At 33.1% G+C, this 19,171-nt stretch overlaps 1 protein-coding gene across 3 annotated transcripts in view; it reads left to right on the top strand.

Moving 5' to 3' along the window:
• The window catches only part of LOC134824002 (actin-binding LIM protein 3-like), a 69,703-nt gene that overhangs the window by 45,297 nt on the left and 5,235 nt on the right, over positions 1 to 19,171 (top strand). The window contains exons 1-3 of one of the 3 annotated variants that reach the window (XM_063835630.1): positions 12,438 to 12,507; positions 17,405 to 17,493; positions 17,863 to 17,951. In XM_063835630.1, the coding sequence (XP_063691700.1) occupies positions 12,455 to 12,507; positions 17,405 to 17,493; positions 17,863 to 17,951 (231 nt within the window). In that variant the 5' untranslated portion in view covers positions 12,438 to 12,454. Of the gene's footprint in view, positions 1 to 12,437; positions 12,508 to 13,817; positions 13,842 to 17,404; positions 17,494 to 17,862; positions 17,952 to 19,171 lie in introns of those variants that run through there. The other 2 variants (XM_063835632.1, XM_063835631.1) reach the window with 2 other exon arrangements.

Below are 19,171 nucleotides of genomic sequence, written 5' to 3'. Positions count from 1 at the left end.
AATTGTCTTACACCAAAATTTATAGGTTTGACAGAATTTGTGTCCAGAGATCAATAATTAGTAAGTTTACTAGTACTAAACCCGATTGAGATACTCGAAACTTAATTTGATAATATAAAATCTCCTTATTGAGAACTGCCCCATTTTACCCCATTTTCAAATGTACGCTTATAACTGTACTGAATTAGTTCGCTCCAGAATCTTGATGTAACGTCATTTCGCTCAACGTTAAAATTTAATTTTAGCTTTTGGTCGTTTTATTTTCCAAAGGTTTCAACAAAATAGTATTTTTTTTATAATTTTGAGCTCTTTAAGATCCAATATTTAATAACGGCGGCGGCCCCCATGCCTGCTTTTCTTGACCTATCTTGATAACGGCAAATTAACCAGTAAATTAAATAATATTTGCTAACTCAATTAAACTATAATTCAATCCAATTTACATTTAATTTGCATTTCGCGTTAAGATTTATTTGTATTCCTCATGAATATATAGTTTTCCGCATATTTTGCGGTAAACTTTCTGCCAGGGTCTCCGCATCTGAAACACGTGGTCGAATTGTGTCTCGTGACCAACATTTAACTTGATTGGCAGGTACAAACTCGATTATTGTACGAGGAAATTAATGCTGTAGAGCAAGCGGTATTCATTAACTCTAAGTGGAACGCGCGCGATTTGTGCAACATTTGACGAGCCAATCAAACACCTTCTTGACGGTCACGTGTGTAAAAACATTACCGTGAACCACGGCACGTGTGTAAAACATTACCGTGAACCACGGCACGTGTGTAAAACATTACCGTGAACCACGGCACGTGAGTTTTCAGAGAAAATAATTTTAACACCTCAAGTTCGTGTAGCTTGTTTTAAGTAAATAATTTATGTTCACAGCATATGTTTTACTTGGTTTTCCTGATTATAATCATGATTGTGTTTTATTATATTTTGATTCGCTAGTTATAGCAAGATTGCTATTAAATTTTGCTGGAGGAAACTGTTTTATCAGAATTAGATCGGGTTTTGTTAAAACTTGTTCAGCTGTTACGTCGTGCCATGAGATGAGCGGCTCAAGCACAAAGCCTAAATAATGGTGTACTTATGAAGTAACAATCATCCTAGTATTAACTTAAGTGGCAATTTAGCCACTAAAATAGGTGTTTTATCACTTTTTTTGAACAATTGTAGTGATATGACTACGTTGTATTTGACTGTTCTTTTATAAGACTTTATAGACTCAGATATATTTTATTAGAAAAACGTATTGCGTTATAACTATTCAATGTTTAATACATTCAAGGGTGCACAGTGCACAGTGCACAGTACACAGTGCACACTGCACACTGCACACTGCACACTGCACACTGCACACTGCACACTGCACACTGCACACTGCACACTGCACACTGCACACTGCACACTGCACACTGCACACTGCACACTGCACACTGCACACTGCACACTGCACACTGCACACTGCACACTGCACACTGCACACTGCACACTGCACACTGCACACTGCACACTGCACACTGCACACTGCACACTGCACACTGCACACTGCACACTGCACACTGCACACTGCACACTGCACACTGCACACTGCACACTGCACACTGCACACTGCACACTGCACACTGCACACTGCACACTGCACACTGCACACTGCACACTGCACACTGCGCACTGCACACTGCACACTGCACACTGCATACTGCACTCTGCACACTGCACACTGCACACTGCACACTGCACACTGCGCACTGCACACTGCGCACTGCACACTGCACACTGCACACTGCACACTGCGCACTGCACACTGCACACTGCACACTGCACACTGCACACTGCACACTCCCACTTTTACCGACTCTATTTATTGAACTTTTCTAACACTTTTGAACTGTAGTGCAGGTTTGAATTTGGTTCGATTGTTCTGTTCGCGGATGCGTGGCTTCAGATTGTACCTGTTAATTGATTGGTGCTGTTTATCAATGCTGAGTACATCCCACTTTTTCATGTTTGTATACATTGCATTTGCTCGCTCCCACTTTTTCATGTTTGTATACATTGTATTTGCTCGCTCCCACTTTTTCATGTTTGTATACATTGTATTTGCTCGCTCCCACTTTTTCATGTTTGTATACATTGTATTTGCTCGCTCCCAATTTTGTCGACCAGTATTTATTGTATTTGCTCGCTCCCACTTTTGTCGACCAGTATTTATTGTATTGCGGTGTATTGATACTACCGTATTATAAGTGTTTCCGGAAAAGAAAATTTATTGAATTAATTCTTGGCTTTCTAGAGAAAGCTTTTTTTGTTTCTGCCGCATCGCATACGTTTGTACTGGCTGTATTTTTTGAGGCAGGCTTATTAGGAATTTGAAAAAGCTTTGCTTGGTTTATGCTTCCAGCATAGTTTAATAAAAACTTAATTAACGTTTTCTTTGTATTTGAATAGTCCAGAAATTTAAAAATGCGACTGTCTAAAACAGAGTGATAAATATTTATAAATATTTATAAAATTCAGTGAATTGTTTGCAGTAATTTTTTAAATTACTAACCATAATGTTATTTGAATATGGAAATTTCTCGACATTAAAATATCCCAGAATATATATTCCAAGTCGCCATAATATACCCATAATCACCTCAAATATGTGCATACTTTTGACGAAACTCAATAAACTACCGACAGGATCGCACAAAACTTTAAAACCAGGAATTTAGCTCTACTCAACGTAATGGTCACAGCGCCTGTACAGTGTCAATAAATATTATAAATTTAAACCATTGCCAGTTTATCAATTGTGTTCATGGGATAAGAAACTGTAATTCAATCATAATTTTACATCTTAAATAGACCGACAAGTTTACCCTTACATCTTAGATAGACCGACAAGTTTACCCTTACATCTTAAATAGACCGACAAGTTTACCCTTACATCTTAAATAGACCGACAAGTTTACCCTTACATCTTAGATAGACCGACAAGTTTACCCTTACATCTTAAATAGACCGAGAGGTTTATCCTTACATCTTAAATAGACCGACAAGTTTACCCTTACATCTTAAATAGACCGACAAGTTTACCCTTACATCTTAGATAGACCGACAAGTTTACCCTTACATCTTAAATAGACCGACAAGTTTACCCTTACATCTTAAATATATCGACAAGTTTATCCTTACATCTTAGATAGACCGACAAGTTTACCCTTACATCTTAGATAGACCGACAATTTTACCCTTACATCTTAGATAGACCGACAAGTTTACCCTTACATCTTAGATAGACCGACAAGTTTACCCTTAAATCTTAAATAGACCGACAAGTTTACCCTTACATCTTAGATAGACCGACAAGTTTACCCTTACATCTTAAATAGACCGACAAGTTTACCCCTACATCTTAGATAGACCGACAAGTTTACCCTTACATCTTAGATAGACCGACAAGTTTACCCTTACATCTTAGATAGACCGACAAGTTTACCCTTACATCTTAAATAGACCGACAAGTTTACCCTTACATCTTAGATAGACCGACAAGTTTACCCTTACATCTTAAATAGACCGACAAGTTTACCCTTACATCTTAAATATATCGACAAGTTTATCCTTACATCTTAGATAGACCGACAAGTTTACCCTTACATCTTAGATAGACCGACAATTTTACCAAGTTACCTTACATCTTAGCTAGACGACAAGTTTACCCTTACATCTTAGATAGACCGACAAGTTTACCCTTACATCTTAAATAGACCGACAAGTTTACCCTTACATCTTAGATAGACGGACAAGTTTACCCTTAAATCTTAAATAGACCGACAAGTTTACCCTTACATCTTAAATAGACCGACAAGTTTACCCTTACATCTTAGATAGACCGACAAGTTTACCCTTACATCTTAGCTAGACCGACAGGTTTACCCTTACATCTTAGATAGACCGACAAGTTTACCCTTACATCTTAAATAGACCGACAAGTTTACCCTTACATCTTAGATAGACCGACAGGTTTACTCTTACATCTTAGATAGACCGACAAGTTTACCCTTACATCTTAGATAGACCGACAAGTTTACCCTTACATCTTAAATAGACCGACAAGTTTACCCTTACATCTTAAATAGACCGACAAGTTTACCCTTAAATCTTAAATAGACCAACAAGTTTACCCTTAAATCTTAGATAGACTGACAGGTTTACCCTTACATCTTAGATACTTAGATAGACCGACAGGTTTGACTTTTGTGGCGGTCATCTTACCAGCAGGGTGGGATAACTTTGTTAAGATTTGCAATAGTTTTCTGTTTAACACATTCTCAGGGTGTGATGTTCGGTATTTTGTTTGGTATTTTCATTTTGTATAACTTCTCCCAATATTTTGCGGTGTTCATCCTTTTGTTGAGAATAATTCCGCTAGTGTATTACACCTGCAGGTTTTTGTTTGTAGAAGTTTTCTAATACCGACGTTTTTTAATTGTATGCTAATTATATGCTAATTTGTATAATAATTTGTGTAATTGCTGTTTGGCTCCGAATGGTTATTACGTCAAACCGCGTGTAATTGTATACTAAAGTACTAAACCCTTAATAAAGCGTCAAAACGTAGAATATTCAATAACCAATTATGAATTATTGACACTTACAATTACGCAGTATAAATCGAATACCATGATGCAGTAAGTGGTGCGAGGTTCGTCAGTCTTCAGCAGGACCTTTATTCAGCTAGTATAAACATTTGTTTTCGACAGCATTTACGTTCGGTTACGATTAGATTTGTTTTAGGATCTTGACAAAATGTACATTACACTACAGTTGGGTAGAAAATAATTACATTTTAGAACTTTTACAACATTTGACAGACAGAATCAGGCTTCGTTTGTCAGTGTATCATGATGGAAATATAAAAGTAAACTGTGTTAACCAAATGGTGTCTTTAACACATACATTTTTAAATAGTACCGGGCGGTACCCCCCCCCCCCCCCCCCCCCCCCCCCCCCCCCCCACCCCCCCCCCCTCCTCCTTTCCCCATCCCCCCCTCTCCTTTCCCGCCGATTCTCCGTTGTGAAATAGTTGGTAATGATACACTGTCAGCAACAGGTAAAAAGGCAGTATAGCAGATTAGTTTGACAGTGATTGACGCGAGGTATATAATTATATAGCAGGACAGAAAGTAAGATGGTAACTGTTGACAGTACAGTAGGGTTCAGTGTACCATATGATGACGTACGTACTATAAGTTATAACAAATACCAGGCAGCTGAATGTTCAGCGTAACCAACCAGTGGCGTAACGTTGCCCTGAAACCAACATTTCTTACGTCAAATTAAATTTGTTCTGGCCTCGACTGTTGGCACTTTACTTTCAGACTCGTAATCACACCGAGACTTCTAATAAGAGTAAGTTGTCAGAACCACCTTGCTGTCAGGGTCACTGAAGAACCCTCTTGCTTTATCCTTTTATGGAGTCTCTGGAATTAAAATTAAGTTGTTTTTTCTTTTACGTTTTCTCTTATCCACGAAAATAAAGAAATGCTTACTATTCTATTATTGGCTTTCCGGTTTTTCTTTTGGTTTTCACTTAGCTTATTTTGAATATAACTGTAAGCACGCTGCAAAACTACTCGCTACTTTTGGCAGTAAATATCAATGTTCGGTCATCATTCATAAAGTCATAAGAATTTAGCCACCTAAAATCCTAAAAACCGATAAGAATTAAGTTTATCTCAACTAAATGGTTATGATCACCACATAAAAGCCCGTATCTTATTTCAAGCAGTTTCCTAAAAGTTTGTGATTTGTTGCTGTAAAAATTTGATTTCTCTAAAAACGCTGTAACACAACTTCATAACTAAATTTGTAGAATATAAGAGTATAAAATAAAAGCTTGTTAATATTCGCCCATTGTTTTTCATTTGCGAGTACATTATAACACCTTATCTGCTTGCAAACTTGAAGCACACACTCACATTCCAAATCTTTACAACCTATCGAGTGTTATGTATTTACTGGTTAATAGTGCTATGTATTTACTGATTTATAGTGTTATGTATTTACTGTTTTATAGTGTTATGTATTTACTGATTTATAGTGTTATGTATTTACTGGTTAATAGTGCTATGTATTTACTGGTTAATAGTGTTATGTATTTACTGATTTATAGTGCTATGTATTTACTGATTAAATAGTATTATGTATTTACTGGTTAATAGTGTTATGTATTTACTGATTTATAGTGCTATGTATTTACTGATTAAATAGTATTATGTATTTACTGATTTATAGTGTTATGTATTTACTGTTTTATAGTGTTATGTATTTACTGATTTATAGTGTTATGTATTTACTGGTTAATAGTGCTATGTATTTACTGGTTAATAGTGTTATGTATTTACTGATTTATAGTGCTATGTATTTACTGATTAAATAGTATTATGTATTTACTGATTTATAGTGTTATGTATTTACTGTTTTATAGTGCTATGTATTTACTGGTTAATAGTGTTATGTATTTACTGATTTATAGTGTTATGTATTTACTGGTTAATAGTGCTATGTATTTACTGATTAAATAGTATTATGTATTTACTGATTTATAGTGTTATGTATTTACTGTTTTATAGTGTTATGTATTTACTGATTTATAGTTTTATGTATTTACTGATTTAAAATGTTATGTATTTACTGATTTAAAGTGCTATGTATTTACTGATTTATAGTGTTATGTATTTACTGATTAAATAGTATTATGTATTTACTGATTAAATAGTATTATGTATTTACTGATTTATAGTGTTATGTATTTACTGTTTTATAGTGTTATGTATTTACTGATTTATAGTTTTATGTATTTACTGATTTAAAATGTTATGTATTTACTGATTTAAAGTGCTATGTATTTACTGATTTATAATGTTATGTATTCACTGATTTATAACGTTATGTATTTACTGATTTATAACGTTGTGTATTCACTGATTTATAATGTTATGTATTCACTGATTTATAATGTTATGTATTCACTGATTTATAATGTTATGTATTCACTGATTTATAATGTTATGTATTCACTGATTTATAACGTTATGTATTCACTGATTTATAACGTTATGTATTCACTGATTTATAACGTTATGTATTCACTGATTTATAACGTTATGTATTCACTGATTTATAACGTTATGTATTCACTGATTTATAACGTTATGTATTCACTGATTTATAACGTTATGTATTCACTGATTTATAACGTTATGTATTTACTGATTTATAACGTTATGTATTCACTGATTTATAACGTTATGTATTCACTGATTTATAACGTTATGTATTCACTGATTTATAACGTTATGTATTCACTGATTTATAACGTTATGTATTCACTGATTTATAACGTTATGTATTCACTGATTTATAACGTTATGTATTCACTGATTTATAACGTTATGTATTCACTGATTTATAATGTTATGTATTCACTGATTTATAACGTTATGTATTCACTGATTTATAACGTTATGTATTCACTGATTTATAACGTTATGTATTCACTGATTTATAACGTTATGTATTCACTGATTTATAACGTTATGTATTCACTGATTTATAATGTTATGTATTCACTGATTTATAATGTTATGTATTCACTGATTTATAATGTTATGTATTCACTGATTTATAACGTTATGTATTCACTGATTTATAACGTTATGTATTCACTGATTTATAACGTTATGTATTCACTGATTTATAACGTTATGTATTTACTGATTTATAACGTTATGTATTCACTGATTTATAACGTTATGTATTCACTGATTTATAACGTTATGTATTCACTGATTTATAACGTTATGTATTCACTGATTTATAACGTTATGTATTCACTGATTTATAACGTTATGTATTCACTGATTTATAACGTTATGTATTCACTGATTTATAATGTTATGTATTCACTGATTTATAACGTTATGTATTCACTGATTTATAATGTTATGTATTCACTGATTTATAACGTTATGTATTTACTGATTTATAACGTTATGTATTTACTGATTTATAACGTTATGTATTTACTGTTTTATAGTGTTATGTATTTACTGATTTATAGTTTTATGTATTTACTGATTTAAAATGTTATGTATTTACTGATTTAAAGTGCTATGTATTTACTGATTTATAGTGTTATGTATTTACTGATTAAATAGTATTATGTATTTACTGATTAAATAGTATTATGTATTTACTGATTTATAGTGTTATGTATTTACTGTTTTATAGTGTTATGTATTTACTGATTTATAGTTTTATGTATTTACTGATTTAAAATGTTATGTATTTACTGATTTAAAGTGCTATGTATTTACTGATTTATAATGTTATGTATTCACTGATTTATAACGTTATGTATTTACTGATTTATAACGTTATGTATTTACTGATTTATAACGTTATGTATTCACTGATTTATAATGTTATGTATTCACTGATTTATAATGTTATGTATTCACTGATTTATAATGTTATGTATTCACTGATTTATAATGTTATGTATTCACTGATTTATAATGTTATGTATTCACTGATTTATAACGTTATGTATTCACTGATTTATAATGTTATGTATTCACTGATTTATAACGTTATGTATTTACTGATTTATAACGTTATGTATTTACTGATTTATAACGTTATGTATTCACTGATTTATAACGTTATGTATTCACTGATTTATAACGTTATGTATTCACTGATTTATAACGTTATGTATTCACTGATTTATAACGTTATGTATTCACTGATTTATAACGTTATGTATTCACTGATTTATAACGTTATGTATTCACTGATTTATAACGTTATGTATTCACTGATTTATAACGTTATGTATTCACTGATTTATAACGTTATGTATTCACTGATTTATAACGTTATGTATTCACTGATTTATAACGTTATGTATTCACTGATTTATAACGTTATGTATTCACTGATTTATAACGTTATGTATTCACTGATTTATAACGTTATGTATTCACTGATTTATAACGTTATGTATTCACTGATTTATAACGTTATGTATTCACTGATTTATAACGTTATGTATTCACTGATTTATAACGTTATGTATTCACTGATTTATAACGTTATGTATTCACTGATTTATAACGTTATGTATTCACTGATTTATAACGTTATGTATTCACTGATTTATAACGTTATGTATTCACTGATTTATAACGTTATGTATTCACTGATTTATAACGTTATGTATTCACTGATTTATAACGTTATGTATTCACTGATTTATAACGTTATGTATTCACTGATTTATAATGTTATGTATTCACTGATTTATAATGTTATGTATTCACTGATTTATAACGTTATGTATTCACTGATTTATAACGTTATGTATTCACTGATTTATAACGTTATGTATTCACTGATTTATAACGTTATGTATTCACTGATTTATAACGTTATGTATTCACTGATTTATAACGTTATGTATTCACTGATTTATAACGTTATGTATTCACTGATTTATAACGTTATGTATTCACTGATTTATAACGTTATGTATTCACTGATTTATAACGTTATGTATTCACTGATTTATAACGTTATGTATTCACTGATTTATAATGTTATGTATTCACTGATTTATAACGTTATGTATTCACTGATTTATAACGTTATGTATTCACTGATTTATAACGTTATGTATTCACTGATTTATAACGTTATGTATTCACTGATTTATAACGTTATGTATTCACTGATTTATAACGTTATGTATTCACTGATTTATAACGTTATGTATTCACTGATTTATAACGTTATGTATTCACTGATTTATAACGTTATGTATTCACTGATTTATAACGTTATGTATTCACTGATTTATAATGTTATGTATTCACTGATTTATAACGTTATGTATTCACTGATTTATAACGTTATGTATTCACTGATTTATAACGTTATGTATTCACTAATTTATAACGTTATGTATTCACTGATTTATAACGTTATGTATTTACTAATTTATAATGTTATGTATTCACTGATTTATAACGTTATGTATTCACTGATTTATAACGTTATGTATTCACTGATTTATAACGTTATCTGATTCTATCTAATTATAACGTTATGTATTCACTGATTTATAACGTTATGTATTCACTGATTTATAATGTTATGTATTCACTGATTTGTAACGTTATGTATTTACTGATTTATAACGTTATGTATTCACTGATTTATAACGTTATGTATTCACTGATTTATAATGTTATGTATTCACTGATTTATAACGTTATGTATTCACTGATTTATAACGTTATGTATTCACTGATTTATAATGTTATGTATTCACTGATTTATAATGTTATGTATTCACTTATTTATAACGTTACGTATTCACTGATTTATAACGTTATGTATTCACTGATTTATAACGTTATGTATTCACTGATTTATAACGTTATGTATTCACTGATTTATAACGTTATGTATTCACTGATTTATAACGTTATGTATTTACTGATTTATAACGTTATGTATTCACTGATTTATAACGTTATGTATTCACTGATTTATAATGTTATGTATTCACTGATTTGTAACGTTATGTATTTACTGATTTATAACGTTATGTATTCACTGATTTATAACGTTATGTATTCACTGATTTATAATGTTATGTATTCACTTATTTATAACGTTACGTATTCACTGATTTATAACGTTATGTATTCACTGATTTATAATGTTATGTATTCACTGATTTATAATGTTATGTATTCACTTATTTATAACGTTACGTATTCACTGATTTATAACGTTATGTATTCACTGATTTATAATGTTATGTATTCACTGATTTATAATGTTATGTATTCACTGATTTATAACGTTACGTATTCACTGATTTATAACGTTATGTATTCACTGATTTATAATGTTATGTATTCACTGATTTATAATGTTATGTATTCACTGATTTATAACGTTACGTATTCACTGATTTATAACGTTATGTATTCACTGATTTATAACGTTATGTATTCACTGATTTATAATGTTATGTATTCACTTATTTATAACGTTACGTATTCACTGATTTATAACGTTATGTATTCACTGATTTATAATGTTATGTATTCACTGATTTATAATGTTATGTATTCACTTATTTATAACGTTACGTATTCACTGATTTATAACGTTATGTATTCACTGATTTATAACGTTATGTATTCACTGATTTATAATGTTATGTATTCACTGATTTGTAACGTTATGTATTTACTGATTTATAACCTTATGTATTCACTGATTTATAACGTTATGTATTCACTGATTTATAATGTTATGTATTCACTTATTTATAACGTTACGTATTCACTGATTTATAACGTTATGTATTCACTGATTTATAATGTTATGTATTCACTGATTTATAATGTTATGTATTCACTTATTTATAACGTTACGTATTCACTGATTTATAACGTTATGTATTCACTGATTTATAATGTTATGTATTCACTGATTTATAATGTTATGTATTCACTTATTTATAACGTTACGTATTCACTGATTTATAACGTTATGTATTCACTGATTTATAATGTTATGTATTCACTGATTTATAATGTTATGTATTCACTTATTTATAACGTTACGTATTCACTGATTTATAACGTTATGTATTCACTGATTTATAACGTTATGTATTCACTGATTTATAATGTTATGTATTCACTTATTTATAACGTTACGTATTCACTGATTTATAACGTTATGTATTCACTGATTTATAATGTTATGTATTCACTGATTTATAATGTTATGTATTCACTTATTTATAACGTTACGTATTCACTGATTTATAACGTTATGTATTCACTGATTTATAACGTTATGTATTCACTGATTTGTATCACACATTTACCTAAACTCCCGCTTGATAGCCTTATAAAAACACCTCTGACGAAACCTTACAAAGTAGGCTTGTTAATTTTGTATCATTGCCGTATGTATAATACAACAATGTTGTGTATTATCAAACGTCCGCAACTTTTTGTATGTAATCATCACGTCATCCTGGGGTAATATTACGCTGTTAACGCGCAAAGTTGGACCCTTATTTTTGGTAGTCCGTTACACTTGAGCACGGTCTAGCCTGGTCAATTATTTGCTGATTTGCTGGAATTTTTTAAACTTGTAGCTGCATTTAATAAAAATTCCGTGGTTGTTCAAAACTAAACACGTTTTAAAAAAACGTATAAAGTTCTTGTTTTAAGTTTGAATAAGTGCTCTTTTGAATATTTCATACAAAACGTGTCAAAGAACGGTGAATTAACTAGAAAAATACGTTTTAAAAACTGGATCACATGTAATTAGGCAGGATTACCACCTAATATAATGAGTACTGCACCTACAGTACACCCTACAGCGGAATTGCCGCAGAATGATATGTGAGTACTTGTAATCATCCGCCCAGTTTTAAAAACAATTACAAATATTTTTAAGTTTAAGGTTTCTAATTTCTAAAACCGTCTGACAATACAAAAGTATGATTTTATTGTATGTGATTCAGGGTTTAGATCTACATGATTTACCGGACCTTTACCGATAGTTGAAATTCGACATCTATCATCATTCATCATCTAGCGTGAGATGTCGCCTGATGATGATAGATGACGCTATAGATGACGCTGGTTAGCGCTAATTAGCAACAATGCCGCCAATTGCATGGCATAGGTAAAGCCAAAGGTCAGATCTACCTAATGATTGTGGCAGTTTACTTGGTACAAGCTTTCGTTCAGTTATTGACAGAGGCGTGTAATTTTCCATCATTTTAATTAGTCGTCGTTTAACTAGAGAATCAATAAAACTGCAGCAGCTGTAAATTGCATAATTATCATTCGAGCGTCCTGATAAAGAAAACGCAAACGTACGCGTAATTATCAACCTGTACACGTGGACCATGCAGCCTTAAACTCAAAGTAGACTGTTCTCCTATTGGTCGACTAACAGTGGTCCTTGTACGGAAGTGAAATAATAGAGACTCTACTAGTGCCTAACAATTAATGCATGCCAAACAAGGTCTGTACCGATAATTTATCGATCTATTAATATAGCGCTGCACGAAACTTTAATATTCTGATAGTTATTTTTATTTTACCGCGGTTGTTTAACGCATTTTTAACTTGATGTAAAAGTACGTACTTTTGAAAATGTCGGAGATGTTGATTTAAATTAATTTAAAATAGTTCTGTGAACTGATTTGAAATATATTGAAAATAGTCTAAAATTGCCTCGTCATCGTATTAGCTCCAAAATAATCAGTTTTGAGGAAGTTTACAGTGGGTGTCCGGTGTGGGAAATGAAACACCGGAAGCTAACTTCTAGTTGATTCCAAAAGGGCGTGGCTGTCGCATTGTTTTCGAAAACTTTTAAATATTTCGCTTGAAAAGATACCTATATATTAACAGTACGCTCTTTTGGTCTTAACGAATAAAGGATTATCTTTATAAAGGAGTATCTACCTGTGCGTGTCAGCACGTACCTTGTACGCTCGACATGCTTCCTGTTTCATCTCTTAACGCCTACGAAGCTGAAGTTACTGCTTAGTAATCGCTTCTCTGTAACAAGTTGCAGATCTTATAACAGTTACAGCTCCTGCAGCACTTTCTCCCTCTCTTTCTGCAGCTCTCTCTCCTACTCTCCAGACTGCAGCCCTTTCTCCCTCTCTTCTGCAGCTCTCTCTCCTACTCTCCAGACTGATCAGTAGTAAACTTGTTTAAAGGTACCTATTACAGATTTTTACTGTACTTTGAAACCTTTGCAGTACCTAAAACTTCTAACTCTCATATACACTACATAATTTGATAATAGCACTTACTAGAATCGCCCTGTCAATCTGTCAATAGGTTCAGAAATCCTGAATATCATTCGCTTTTTAGATGCTTTAAAAGTGCGTATATTTGGTATCGTTTAGCATTATTATTACTATTAATTATATAGCATTACAGGGTGAGTTGAAAATAGTGTATAGAATGTAAAAATCGATAATTTTTAAAATTTCGGCTAGGAACGATATTTTTCCATGGGATCAAAAGCATCTGATAGATATTACTCCCCTCTATCAGAAACTACTAAAAAGTCGATTTTGAGAACATTTCCATACAGACCCCCCTGCCCCCTTAATACAGTCAAGTCAGCTATAGACAATTGTCTTACACGTTATCAACATGTCCAAGCTAATAAAGGTCGATGGGTTGAGCAAATTATTAATTATTAAGTATTTTTATTGTATTATTATAATATTTATATATTTTCATTACCTAAATATGCAAAAATTAAGTGGAAATTTCATTTGTCAAAAAAATTAGAGCCATTTACATTCTACACACTATTTTCAACTCACCCTATCCTGTTACCCTTTTAGCAGCTTTTGGTACCACAGGTTCAATACTCAATAGTATTTTATTCAAATAGGATTTAATTTGCAGAATAGGCCTTGCTTTTTAGTGACTAAGTGGTCGCTAGAGTTGACTTTCATTCGAGTAGGATTTTATTCCAATAGGCTTTCATTCGAATACTCGAGTAAGCTTTGAATTTAGTCTGCTTTGATTCTATATCAATAGCATAAAGCATTGTAGGTTCTGTACTTTATTTAATTAGGTATGTCAACTAGTTACAGGTTCAATTATCTAACAGTCCACATACCTACGTATATGCTATCAAATAGACTGTAGGGTACAGTCTGTATGTACCCTCTACATTCCCTCACCGGGAAAGGCACGCTACCTGAACTCATTGTGGAATGTGACCTGAACTCATTGTGGAATGTGACGTGAACTCATTGTGGAATGTGACGTGAATGGTATACGGAATGTCATACATTTCAACTAGAATATTTGCCGGTGTTAATTAAACGCGTTCTCTGGTGTTGACATTTAGTTGCCGTGGTAACCACGCGACGCTGTAGATCGTGTTGGCTTTGTCTGCATGTGTTTTTACGTGAAGGTTTCGTTTTTAGCAGACAGCGCACTGTGTGCACGCAGCTAAACACTGTGCTCTGAGCTCGACAGTGTACACGCAGCTATACACTGTGCACGCAGCTAGACACTTTGCACGCAGTAATACACTGTGCACGCAGCTAGACGCTGTGCACGCAGTAATACACTGTGCACGCAGCTAGACACTGTGCACGCAGTAATACACTGTGCACGCAGCTAGACACTGTGCACGCAGTAATACACTGTGCACGCAGCTAGACACTGTGCACGCAGTAATACACTGTGCAGTGTGCACGCAGCTAGACAGAGAGAGAGAGAGAGAGAGCTCAGAGCAATGTATCACCACGATCAAGACACAGTTCCATATCTGTGGACTGTAGCTGAGTCTACTTCATACTTCACTGGTAATCAGCCGTCATCGCCATCATTTGATCGTCATGCAATCCTGGTAACAAATTCCGGAACCCTTGTTCCGTATCTTGTGATGTGATTCTACAGCGTGGTAAGACTAGACGTCTCTATTCCTCCTAGGTTCACTGTCGTTGGTTTCCTCTTAATTTGCGGACCCTTTAATTGATAGCACGTGTTATAATAAATGTGGCTCACCGCCCCACCAGTATCCACACTTTTGTCGGTGAGATTTCTCTCAAATTTCTCCTTTTTTATTATTTGTTTTTTGTTTTTGTATCGGCGCCGGTTTTCCAAAAATTGTCAGTTCCTTTCATAAAATACTACAATAAAATGTCCAGTAAATAGTGCAACTATTTTATTTATTAGCTTTTGCTAATTTGCTTTGTACTTTTAGTAAGTTAGTTGCCATGGCACTATCTTTAGTAAGTTAGTTGCCATGGTACTGTATTCAATCAATTCTTTGCTTTATATCAATTGGTACTTATACTCATTTGCTTAAAAGACATGCTATCCGATATATGACTTTATTTCTGTATTTAAGTTTTAACATTATAATATAATAGCTAAAACGGACAACTAGATGAAGCAAACTAACAAACTTCATATTATAAGCATATAGATTCTAAGACTCGAATCTTTCCTAGACTCGGAAAACTACATAAAACCAACCAAGGAAAAGTGAACGACCACTAAAAAGCCGACTAAAAGATATTAACCTACGTCACCCAATCAATAACATTTCTTTTATCGTGCAAACTGGGGAGTCTAACCTACGTCACCCAATCAATAACATTTCTTTTATCGTGCAAACTGGGGAGTCTAACCTACGTCACCCAATCAATAACATTTCTTTTATCGTGCAAACTGGGCAGTCTAACTTTCTAATAATCTTTTAAACCTGATTTTGGTAAACTTTATCAGCTGAAGCGTAATTTGTGGCAGATTCTGACAGATTCAGTTTAGTCCTGAAGAATTTAGTGATGTTAGGAAATGTGAGGAAATAGCGACAGCCGGAAAATTGATTTCGTGTTTTATGATATTTCCTTCATGCGTCAAATACTGGACTTTCTATAATTCCGGATTTAGATTGGCCCGTAATACGTTGGTTTACAAATTTATTAAATAAGGAAATAGCTAGGACCGGAAATATTTAGCCGATAAAATATAATCTATTCTAAAGACCCCCATACTTATAGCAGCTGCAGGTAGTTGGCGATTATAACGTTTATTGGTCACTCGTTAATCGTTATACAGTAAAACCCTGATTTTCATTTCCTTTATGGCTTAACATGCATAATTTAAGCAAACAAAAACCCGATTTACCGCGGACCCCGATTTACTGCGAATGTTTCCTTTCCCCAAACTCCGCGGTAAATTGGGGTTTTACTGTATTAGTTACAAAACAAGGAACGGGCTTCGGGGTTTTACTTAAGCTACAAGTTACTAGCTACAAGACAGCTGGGTTTTACTGTACTATTATACTCGCTATTTTATTACAATTTATCCTACACATTTTAAATTTTTATAATCGTTCTCGTAGTTTAATAACAAGCTGCATATTTCATTATTATTTCATTTGAACTGATCTTTCTTTTCTTGCATCCTTTGTTTTATTGATAAGAACTTTACAGCATGTCAATAATCAGTAATTACTAACGATTGAGCCTTGAATGTTTTATCAAGTGGTGCTGCTTAATATCAACTAACAAATAAAGTTTAAACCAGCAAGATTTATTTAATACATTGGATAGTAAAGTACTGTTACTTTATATCACGCTTCTTTTTACCTACTTACTAGTCACTTAATAACATGATAAGTAATTAGTGGTAATGTAAATAAATAATAAATATGCTAACAATTTATAATAATTACACTATTAATAAGTTACAATGCTATCAATATAACTTACAATGCTAATAATTAAAATGTTGGCAGGTGTAGTAAATGTAGTGGTGTTGCTACCTACGAGACACTAGAAGATGCAGCAGTAGCCATGACAGACCTTGCTAACACCCTGTGTGCAGGTAACTAACACCACTAACACCAATAACACCACTAATACCACTAACACTACTAACACCACTAACACCACTAACACCAATAACACCACTAACACCACTAACACCACTAACACCACTAACACCACTAACACTACTAACACCACTAACACCACTAACACCACTAACACCACTAACACCACTAACACCACTAACACCACTAACACCACTAACACCACTAACATCACTAACATCACTAACACCACTAACACCACTAACACCAACACCACTAATAATAACAATCGAATTATAATCAACATAAGAATTTCCAAAAACACACTGATTCCTCGCAAAACTTATCTGCACTATCATGTGTCTGAACCTAACCCCTTGCAGGATGCTCGGAGAAGCTAGTTGGAGAGGTTATCAGAGTGGGGGACAGTGACCACTTCCACGTGGACTGCTTCAAGTGCACTTCCTGCAATGTGGGTACTCTTTTTAAACTTCCTGCAGTGTGGGTACTCTTTTATACTTCCTGCAGTGCGGGTACTCTTTTTATACTTCCTGCAGTGTGGGTACTCTTTTTAAACTTCCTGCAGTGTGGGTACTCTTTTTAAACTTCCTGCAGTGTGGGTACTCTTTTTATACTTCCTGCAGTGTGGGTACTCTTTTTAAACTTCCTGCAGTGTGGGTACTCTTTTTATACTTCCTGCAGTATGGGTACTCTCTTTATACTTCCTGCAGTGTGGGTACTCTTTTTATACTTCCTGCAGTGTGGGTACTCTTTTTATACTTCCTGCAGTGTGGGTACTCTTTTTATACTTCCTGCAGTGTGGGTACTCTTTTTATACTTCCTGCAGTGTGGGTACTCTTTTTATACTTCCTGCAGTGTGGGTACTCTTTTATACTTCCTGCAGTGTGTGTACTCTTTTTATACTTCCTGCAGTGTGGGTACTCTTTTTATACTTCCTGCAGTGTGGGTACTCTTTTTATACTTCCTGCAGTGTGGGTACTCTTTTTATACTTCCTGCAGTGTGGGTACTCTTTTTATACTTCCTGCAGTGTGGGTACTCTTTTTATACTTCCTGCAGTGTGGGTACTCTTTTTATACTTCCTGCAGTGTGGGTACTCTTTTATACTTCCTGCAGTGTGGGTACTCTTTTTATACTTCCTGCAGTGTGGGTACTCTTTTATACTTCCTGCAGTGTGGGTACTCTTTTTATACTTCCTGCAGTGTGGGTACTCTTTTTATACTTCCTGCAGTGTGGGTACTCTTTTTATACTTCCTGCAGTGTGGGTACTCTTTTTATACTTCCTGCAGTGTGGGTACTCTTTTTATACTTCCTGCAGTGTGGGTACTCTTTTTATACTTCCTGCAGTGTGGGTACTCTTTTTATACTTCCTGCAGTGTGGGTACTCTTTTTATACTTCCTGCAGTGTGGGTACTCTTTTTATACTTCCTGCAGTGTGGGTACTCTTTTTATACTTCCTGCAGTGTGGGTACTCTTTTTATACTTCCTGCAGTGTGGGTACTCTTTTTATACTTCCTGCAGTGTGGGTACTCTTTTTATACTTCCTGCAGTGTGGGTACTCTTTTTATACTTCCTGCAGTGTGGGTACTCTTTTTATACTTCCTGCAGTGTGGGTACTCTTTTTATACTTCCTGCAGTGTGGGTACTCTTTTTATACTTCCTGCAGTGTGGGT

The sequence above is a fragment of the Bolinopsis microptera genome, chromosome 12 (assembly GCF_026151205.1).
Source record: "Bolinopsis microptera isolate Bmic1 chromosome 12, MBARI_Bmic_1.0, whole genome shotgun sequence".
In the NCBI taxonomy this organism is placed as follows: Eukaryota; Metazoa; Ctenophora; class Tentaculata; order Lobata; family Bolinopsidae; genus Bolinopsis; species Bolinopsis microptera.
This window is presented reverse-complemented; position numbering and strand designations above follow the sequence as displayed.